At 54.9% G+C, this 9,282-nt stretch overlaps 1 protein-coding gene across 1 annotated transcript; it reads right to left on the bottom strand.

Annotated features, from left to right (window-relative positions):
• Positions 1 to 697: 697 nt before the first annotated feature.
• Positions 698 to 6,778, bottom strand: HSP90AA1 (heat shock protein 90 alpha family class A member 1). The gene is made up of 11 exons (XM_041759426.1): positions 6,622 to 6,778; positions 6,063 to 6,224; positions 5,563 to 5,929; positions 5,072 to 5,205; positions 4,472 to 4,792; positions 4,102 to 4,267; positions 3,751 to 3,941; positions 3,491 to 3,638; positions 3,006 to 3,274; positions 2,095 to 2,428; positions 698 to 1,834 (listed from the first exon to the last, which is right to left on the bottom strand). The coding sequence occupies exons 2-11, from the start codon at positions 6,222 to 6,224 to the stop codon at positions 1,725 to 1,727; spliced, it is 2,202 nt and encodes a 733-aa protein (XP_041615360.1). The 5' UTR covers positions 6,622 to 6,778; the 3' UTR covers positions 698 to 1,724.
• Between the last annotated feature and the right edge of the window lie 2,504 nt (positions 6,779 to 9,282).

Below are 9,282 nucleotides of genomic sequence, written 5' to 3'. Positions count from 1 at the left end.
AATAACGGTAGAAAGACTGGGCTTTGGAAGTGAACCTGGACTCAAACACGATCCCTGAAACGGAAGCAATTCCTGCGTGGCTGAGGAGGGCACCTCTGAGAGGGCTTTACTGATTAACGGATTACCACTCACCAGGCACGCAGGGCCTGCAGAGCGCCAGGGAACCAGCCTCGCCCCCCAGGACACAAGGCTCCCAAGTCTCTCCCAGCCCGCTCCCCCAGGTTAACACGGTCATGGCTTATATGGGACCTTAGCCTCCAAGTCAGACCTGCTACCACCACCCACTTTCCAGGAACATGCTATTTTCGGATTGGCCATTGCTGCCCCTGCCCCAAGCTGGTTTTTAAAACCTGAGCTCAAGGGGCAGCCTGGGAGGCTCAGTGGTTTGGCACCTGCTGTCAGCCCAGGGCCTGATCCTGGAGTTCCAGATCGAGTCCCATGTCAGGCTCCCTGCACAGAGCCTGCTTCTCCCTGTGTCTAGCATCTTTCATGAATAAATAAAATCTTAAAAAAAAAAAAACAAAAAAAACCCCACACACCTGAGCTCAAGCTCCCCCACCTCAGCACCTGCTGCTCACAGGAGTCTCAGCCACCCCTCCACAGAGCTCACCTGAGACTCAGTAAAGAACCAGGGAGTAAGGATTTCAGGTGGGAGGCAGTAAGGAGATTTGGCAAAGAACTCAGATATTCAGGAGGCTGAGGTATTAAGGAACTATATTTAGGACATAAAGCAGGTTTTACAAATACTACAAAAAAAGCAGCTTGGACATGAAAACCCTAAGAAGAAAATAATTATCCGTGAGGAACTGGAACACAGGACACAGAGGATGCACGTTGTGGGACGCTCCCCAGGATGCTCACCACCCCGCGGCTGTCACTGGAGCGCACACCGCAAGGTCGCTAAGACTTCAGGGCGTCAACGTCCGCCACCTCCCTCATCCCTAACACATGCCAACACTAAAGTTTTTACATCCTGCGGCTGCCCTGTCATCTAGAATGCCCACCTCCCCCCCCCCCCAAACAAAACATTTTCACAGAACTTTTTTTAATTTGTTTGTATTTGTTACAACCTCTTAAAGCAGAATGTGACTTGAGCACTACACATTTCCACTCACAAAACTTGTGGAGTTACTTCTTGAACAGCTTTACAACATGCCTAAGGAGGCTTAGAATTTAGCTACTCTAAACAACGCTCTTTGGAAAACAAGCCCTATCCGTGGCTACTCCCATCCAGTTGGTTCAGTTTCACTACTAGTTTCTAGAGGCCTGGTACATGCAGTTGAGAACTACAAGGGACAGAAGATTTAAAAAGTAGATCCTAGAAGGTGAAAGTTGTTTTAACCAGTATTTCTTCTTTTACACATCAAGGTACAGCTCAGAACACCTCAGTGACAAAAACACTTGGTCTTACTACGGAATCCACACGAGACCACACGGCTAACATTAGGTTACGTACACCTTACAACATATGTTACCTTGTCCGGTTAAAATAAGCCAGCATGGGACTAGGAAAGAAAAACTAGCCGAGCTTTAGTTCCTACACGTCACAGTATCACGCTCAAACAGAAAGAAATCTTATCTTCCCCTTAAGTAGCTATATTGTCATGCCTTACAGATTCTTAAAATGTTAACAAAAATAAAGAAAAACATCCTTGAAAATATATTATCAGAGGGAATGAAGATAAAGTATTGAATACATATACAAGTAATTCTCAGGGCAGCACTTAATCGACTTCTTCCATGCGTGACGTGTCGTCATCACCTTCGAGGGGCGGCATCTCCTCACTCACCGCAGCACTGCTATCGTCCGCTGTGGGGTCATCTTCGTCGATACCTGTTTGGACACAAAGCCCTCTCATTGGATTTCTCGAAGCCAGCTAATTAATGAGCCTAACAGCAGGTCTATACCTAACTTCAAAGGGTGAGCAATTCCCTGGGGGTGAAAACCACTTTCGTTTTTTAGCCTTTCTGATCAAAAAGCCCTATAACGTCCTTAGAAGAAAACTTTAAGAGGTCACCCAAACCGGGTCTGACACCCCCCAGTATTGTTGCAGGAGCCAAAAGTCACACACCACTGTAACATGGGAAGCTTACCGAGCCCAAGCTTGATCATCCTGTAGATCCTGTTAGCATGTGTCTGGGGATCTTCCAGACTGAAGCCGGAGGACAGGAGAGCGGTTTCATAGAGCAGGATGACCAGATCTTTCACAGACTTGTCGTTCTTGTCGGCCTCTGCCTTCTGCCGTAAGGTCTCGATGATGGAGTGGTCAGGGTTTATCTCCAGGTGCTTCTTTGCTGCCATGTAACCCATGGTGGAGTTGTCTCTTAAGGCTTGGGCCTTCATGATTCTCTCCATATTTGCCGTCCAGCCATATGTGCTTGTGACAATGCAGCACGGGGAGGTCACCAATCGGTTTGACACGACCACCTGTAACCAAAGCATGAGGTGAGAAATGGACCTGGGAAGATTCTGCTGTCCTAACTTTTCATTTTTCAGTACCTCTATCCGCTTTATTAAAATGAAACCTAAGGGGGATCCCTGGGTGGCGCAGCGGTTTGGCGCCTGCCTTTGGCCCAGGGCGCGATCCTGGAGACCCGGGATCGAATCCCACATCGGGCTCCCGGTGCATGGAGCCTGCTTCTCCCTCCGCCTGTGTCTCTGACTCTCTCTCTCTCTCTGTGACTATCATTAAATAAATAAAAAATAAAAAAAATAAAAAAAATAAAAAAAATAAAATGAAACCTAAGGACTCCAAGTACTGTATTCACGAATCAAGAAACACCACCTACAAACTTAAGTACCTAGAACTTTCTTCCTCCACATCCTAACTCTTCCCAAGTCCTAACAAAACTCGTGAGTTTTCTCAAAGTAGAAAAACCTAATTTTCTATTTGTATAGAAATTAAGAAAAACCTATGGAGAAGCTTGGGAAACCCCCACGGGCACTCCACAGAACAGCCCACCAGCAGGAGACCCAGGCACACTGAAGCACTGTTCTCACACACCTTTTCTACTTTTTTCTCCAAGATGTCCTTCATGATCTTGCACAGGTTTTCAAACTTTGTTTTTTTCTCCTCCTGTTTCTTCTTCTCTTCTTCGTCTTCTGGAAGTTCCAAACCCTCTTTGGTGACTGACACCAATGTCTTCCCCTCAAATTCCTTAAGCTGTTGGACACAGTACTCATCGATGGGTTCGATCATATAGATCACTTCCAGGCCATGCTTCCGAAGACGCTCCACAAAGGCAGAGTTTGCTACCTGGTCCTTGGTCTCACCTGAGGTGTAGGTACAAAGTTACAGAACTTTAATAGGAAATAGTTTCATTTCCTTTAGACTTGTACTTGGTCTAGCCAGACCTAACCACACAAGGGAGCCCAGCCCACATGGTCCTGCCTAGGCTAGTCCCTACAGGCTGACGCATAAAGGCACGTGTACACACACTTACCTCCTAGGAAGTTGTGAGAACAAGCTAATTGTACACCTGTTCTTACCTGTGATGTAATAGATGTGTTTCTGGTTTTCCTTCATTCTAGTGCAATAATCCTTGAGAGAAACCATCTCATCACCAGAAGCCGATGTGTAGTATCTTAACAGCTCTGACAGCTTCTTCCGATTTTGAGAATCTTCATGTATTCCCAGCTAAAAGAGAACATTAGCTTTGAATTTTCTCTGCATTGAAAAAAAAAATCACTTAAAACTTGACAAAACACAAGGACAACCACTCCTAAGGATCAAATGTGTTTACACCTACCTTGATGTTTTTCGAGAACTGCTCGTAAAACTTTTTGTAGTTCTCTTTGTCTTCAGCCAGTTCGGTGAAAAGTTCCAAGCACTTTTTGACCAAATTTTTTCTGATAACTTTCAAAATTTTGCTTTGCTGCAACATCTCACGGGAAATATTTAGAGGAAGATCTTCAGAGTCCACCACACCTCTAATGAAATCTGAAAAAAACACAAAGTCATCCTAAAAACGAAACCTACAAATATATAAAAGCAAAACAAAAAAACCCAAAGACGATCCCATGCCCCAAATGCTTGAAACTCAAGTCTAGAAGAGATTGACCACAGGGCGGGACAGAGCCTCCCATCTAGCCACACTTACTCAGATACTCAGGGATCAGCTCCTCACAGTTATCCATAATGAAAACTCTGCGAACGTACAGCTTAATATTGTTCTTTTTCTTTCTGTTCTCGAATAGGTCAAAGGGAGCACGTCTTGGCACAAAGAGAAGGGCTCTGAACTCCAGCTGTCCTTCAACTGAAAAATGCTGTAAAAATATACACAGGAGGTCATCAAGGGACACTGCAACCAACCATCCCTGAGGGCTACCTTGCCTGACCACCCACAGGCTCTGTCCCAGAACTTCCAGCACTTTCAGGGGCTGGGATGACCAAGCCTTTAGCAGCACCCGCACCCCAACCACCTCAGGCGACCCCGAGGGTAGACTAGGTCTAAAGCACTGGGTGCTCACCTTCACTGCCAAGTGATCTTCCCAGTCATTGGTCAAGCTCTTATAAAATTCCCCATATTCTTCGTTGGTGATGTCGTCAGGGTTCCTGGTCCAAATAGGCTTGGTTTTGTTCAGCTCTTCCTGGTCAATGTACTTCTCCTTGATCTTCTTCTTTTTCTTCTTGTCTCCATCCTTCTTTTCCTCCTCCTCCTCATCCGAACCAACATCTTCTATTTCAGGTTTGTCATCAGACTCTTTCTCTTCCTTTTCTTTTTCTTCCTCTTTCTCCTCCTTTTCTTCAGCCTCATCGTCACTGACTTCTTTATCGCGTTCCTTCTCCACCTTCAAAAGAAAACGCAAAAATCACATCACCTCTGCATCCTGGAGCTGAACAACACGCTCTGAATGCAGTGTGGGCACTTACACCAAAGCCTGAAATACTGAAGTAACAAGTATTTATCATCCAAAATTTAATGTCTCTAAACCACCCTGTGTACATTGACAGAATATTTCTCACTAATCAAGTCAATGCCAAGTTTGAATCTTTCATCCATAGATCTAATAAGTAATAATTTTAATTCACTAGTTTCAGACTCTACTACACCCCATGTGGACACTCACAAAGAGAGTAATGGGGTAGCCAATGAACTGAGAATGTTTCTTCACAATCTCCTTTATCCTCCTCTCCTCCAGATACTCAGTCTGGTCTTCCTTCAGATGCAGGATAACCTTTGTTCCACGACCCATAGGTTCACCTGTAAAGGTAAATGGACTCAATTTCAATCTGAACAAATTTAATCTGGAATTAAAAAGAAAAAAAAAAAAAAACCAACAAGCTCCACAATCCCGCTCTCCACACCACATGCAACAATTTCAGAGCAACTTTACCACGTGGGGTTTAGTTATACCGATGTAGATACCAGAGCAGTTCACGACCTGACCTGACTGCAGAAACCAGAGGCTCCTTGCTACAGTCACGTGCTACGTGCCACCACCCAGCTCACTCCAGGACAGGACGGAGCAAACACGTTTTTGCCAATCCCACAGCATCTCCAGCCCCCTCCCCTCCGCCCCCACGACCGAGTGACCCAGGAAGCCGTTCGGATGCACACCTGTATCCGTCCTAACCGTGAACGACCCTCCAGCCGAAGACTCCCAGGCATACTGCTCGTCGTCGTTATGCTTGGTGATCACCGTCACTTTCTCAGCCACCAGGTAGGCAGAATAAAACCCGACGCCAAACTGGCCAATCATGGAAATATCTGCGCCAGCCTGCAAAGCCTCCATGAACGCCTTGGTGCCCGACTTGGCGATGGTACCCAGGTTATTGATCAGGTCGGCCTTGGTCATGCCAATGCCGGTGTCCACGATGGTAAGGGTTCGATCTTGCTTGTTCGGAATGAGGTTAATGTGCAGCTCCTTCCCAGAATCCAGCTTACTGGGATCGGTCAAGCTCTCGTATCTGATTTTGTCCAAAGCCTATTAAGCAAGCAGCAAGCGGCTGAGTCGGGCGCTCCCGAGGAGGGGTGGGGGGGAAGGGAGGAGGGGGGAGGGGAGGAGGGGAGGGCTCCGCCGCAGGCCGCGACCCCCGCTCCCCGGCAGCCCCACTTACGTCCGACGAGTTGGAAATCAGCTCCCGGAGGAAGATCTCCTTGTTCGAGTAGAACGTGTTGATGATGAGGGACATCAACTGGGCGATCTCCGCCTGGAAGGCGAACGTCTCCACCTCCTCCTCCTCCATGGGCTGATCCTGGGTCTGGGTTTCCTCCGGCATCTACAAGGGCCGCGAGGCCGGTTAGGCGCCCCCGTCCCCCCCGCCCCCGCCGGGCCCGAGCCGGGGGCCCCCGACAAAGGATGACCTCATTTCCAGCTGCGACAACGAGGGCCGTGCGCTCGCTGTCGCCGGCCGCCGCAGGCCCGCGGGGACCCCCCGCCCAGCGCCCCCGCCCCCGGCGCCCCCGGAGCTGCGGCCCGGTCGCCCGGGGTCCCGCCCGCGGGGGTCGGGGTCGGGGCCGGGGCCGCAGTAGGCCCGAGGCCTCCCCCGCCGAGCGCTCGGCCGCGCCGCCCCGCGGGGCCCGGAGGCTCCAGGAGGCCCACCCCGCGCCGGGCCCCCGACCCCGCGGCCCCCGACCCCCGGCGCCCCCCTGGCCCCCCCCGGACCGCCCCCTCACCTCGGCTACAGGACCACACAGGCTCCGCGACGACGCAGCACCAGGACGCAGAAGCAACTGGCGCGCCGCCCCCGCGCTTCCCTTATATAGACGCGGGCCCGCCCGGCGCGCGGCGCCTTTTCCAGAAGCCTCCCGAACCTTCCGGAAGAACCCTCCCCAACCGCCGCCGCGGCCGCGCGCCTGCGCCTGCGCCCTGCCGCGGCCCCGCCCCTCTGCCGGCCGCGCGCGGGCTCGCGCCGAGCGCCCCACCCCCGACACCGCCCCGCGCGCCCCCGCGCCGGCCTCAGTGCGCCTGCGCAGCCCGGAACTCTCGCGAAGGTCTCGCGCCTTCCGGGGCCGCCGTCTGCCGCGCGGCTCGCGCCGGGGCCCTGCCCCCACCCCGGCCCTGCGCCGCCAGCGAGGCGCGCGGGCGCACTGGCGCCTCCCAGGCCCGCCCTCGCTGCTTCCGCCGCGGGAGCGCGGTGCTCCCAGGCCGTGTCCCCACTAGTGTGCACGCTTCGGGGCCCCGCGCGCACGGCCGCCCCAGCACAGTCGGGGGCTGCCCCGGGGAGGGCGGATCCAGGGGCACAGTCGGGGTCTGCACCCGGGGAGGGCGGATCTAGGGGCACAGTCGGGGTCTGCACCCGGGGCCCCGGGGCAGGGGCGGGGCTGGGAGGGCGGATCCAGGGGCACAGTCGGGGTCTGCACCCGGGGCCCCGGGGCAGGTGCGGGGCTGGGAGGGCGGATCCAGGGGCACAGTCGGGGTCTGCCCCGGGGAGGGCGGATCCAGGGGCACAGTCGGGGTCTGCACCCGGGGAGGGCGGATCTAGGGGCACAGTCGGGGTCTGCACCCGGGGCCCCGGGGCAGGGGCGGGGCTGGGAGGGCGGATCCAGGGGCACAGTCGGGGTCTGCACTCGGGGCCCCGGGGCAGGTGCGGGGCTGGGAGGGCGGATCCAGGGGCACAGTCGGGGTCTGCCCCGGGGAGGGCGGATCTAGGGGCACAGTCGGGGTCTGCACCCGGGGCCCCGGGGCAGGTGCGGGGATGGGAGGGCGGATCCAGGGCACAGTCGGGGTCTGCACCCGGGCCAGGTGCGGGGCTGGGAGGGCGGATCCAGGGGTCACAGTCGGGGTTTGCACCTGGGCCAGGTGCTGGCTGGGAGGGCGGATCCAGGGGCTCGAGGGGCGGAGCGGGGTCGCCCCGCATCTGAACGCCCGGGCGGCGATCAGAGGCTCGGTGCTGCGACTGGGGGCTCAGGTGTAGGACGCTCCATCTCTCTGGCCGGGGCAGCGATTCTGGGTTCAGGGCCCTGGAAGTGGGGCAACAGGAGCCTGCCAGAGCCTCGTGATGCGGAGGCCCCGGCTCGCGGCCTGCTCCAGGGGTGCGGAGACGCCAGCCCCTGGCCGCGTGTGGGGTGGAGGCCGGCCTGTGCGCAGTCCCTGGTTTCTGCCTTGGCCTGGAGGGAGCCCCGGACCGCGGGGGGATGTTTGGACCAGGGGAGCCCCAGGGACCTCCAGGGGGCCGGTCCTGAGGGCGGGACGAGGGGCATCCCTGCCTCCCCCCTTGGCCGAGGAATCTCCAGACCTGCAGGCCGCTGCTTGGATTTGGGGGCTGGTCCTTCTCTTAGGGTGCACCCTGGGCAAGGGAAAGTTCTGAAGTGGCCGCACAGACCCCCAAATTCTCCGAAGCTGCGCTCCATCCTTTGGGGATTTCTACCTGCTGTGCGCCTGTGTTTAGGAGACTGCGTGATTCATCACACATGTAGCCACACCCAGCGCTCATCTCAGCGCCCTCCTATCGCCCTACTTGCCTTTGGGTTGCCCTAAAACCCTGTCCTTCACACTAGCCTGGAGTTCCAGGATCACTGAACTGCGTGCTCACACAGCACACCTGCCGCGATTTTGTAAAGTCCATCTTCTTTAGTGCCCCTTTTACACAATTTGGGGCCTCCATGTGAAGCATCTAGCTCACCTTTTGGGGGATTAACTCTCCAAAAGCCAGTTTCTAAAGAACAATGGTAGATGAGAGACCTGAGAATCTCGGAGCAGAGGGGCCCTTAGACACCACATGGCTTCATGTTTGAGGACCCCACTCCCACCCCCGGCCTGGAGCTCCGCGTGTTCCCATAAACCTCGCCCTGCCTTGGGCTCCTTTGTCGCTAGCTCCTCCCACCATTGATCCTCCTCCAGCTCCTCCCAACACTCCAGCCTCCACTACCCACCCACCCCCCAACAATCTGGAGGCTCCTTACGTTGTAAACAAACCTGTCTGAACCCTCCTTCACCCCTCCTCTCCGGGGAAACCCAGCATTTCCAGGAACAGGGTTTTCAAACTGGGGCTTGGGGACCCATTAGGACCGTGAAATCGACGCAGGGCTTCCCAACGAGCATCACATCGGAAAACAGGACGGAAACTTCCAGCCACGTGGGCAGGGGAGGCGGGCGTTGTGCGTTTGCTGAGGCACCTGGTAGCTGCGTTTCTGCCCCAAGCTGCACCCGGCAGCCCTCGCCGGACGGGTTTTCCCTGCAACCTGGGCTGGAGGCGGGGTGGGGAGGAGGGGGAGCGTGGGGCGTGCACCTGCACCCCGCGCCCGCCAGCCGCGCCCCTGCCCCGCCTCTTCCTTTCCACCCCACTTTTGTCCTGACCCTGGAAGTTTAGGATTTCTTGTAGGTGGGCCGTTCAG

The sequence above is a fragment of the Vulpes lagopus genome, chromosome 6 (genome assembly GCF_018345385.1).
Source record: "Vulpes lagopus strain Blue_001 chromosome 6, ASM1834538v1, whole genome shotgun sequence".
NCBI classification, from domain to species: domain Eukaryota; kingdom Metazoa; phylum Chordata; class Mammalia; order Carnivora; family Canidae; genus Vulpes; species Vulpes lagopus.
Note: the sequence above shows the minus strand (reverse complement) of the source record. Positions and strands in the feature narration are given on the sequence as shown.

Coding starts and splice junctions, on each gene's coding strand:
- HSP90AA1 (XM_041759426.1), bottom strand. CDS start 6,224: ATGCCGGAGGAAACCCAGACCCAGGATCAGCCCATGGAGGAGGAGGAG. Junction 5,206..5,562: donor CACGGTTAGGACGGATACAG/GTGTGCATCCGA, acceptor TTACCTTTACAG/GTGAACCTATGGGTCGTGGA. Junction 4,793..5,071: donor GCTACCCCATTACTCTCTTT/GTGAGTGTCCAC, acceptor TTTCTTTTGAAG/GTGGAGAAGGAACGCGATAA.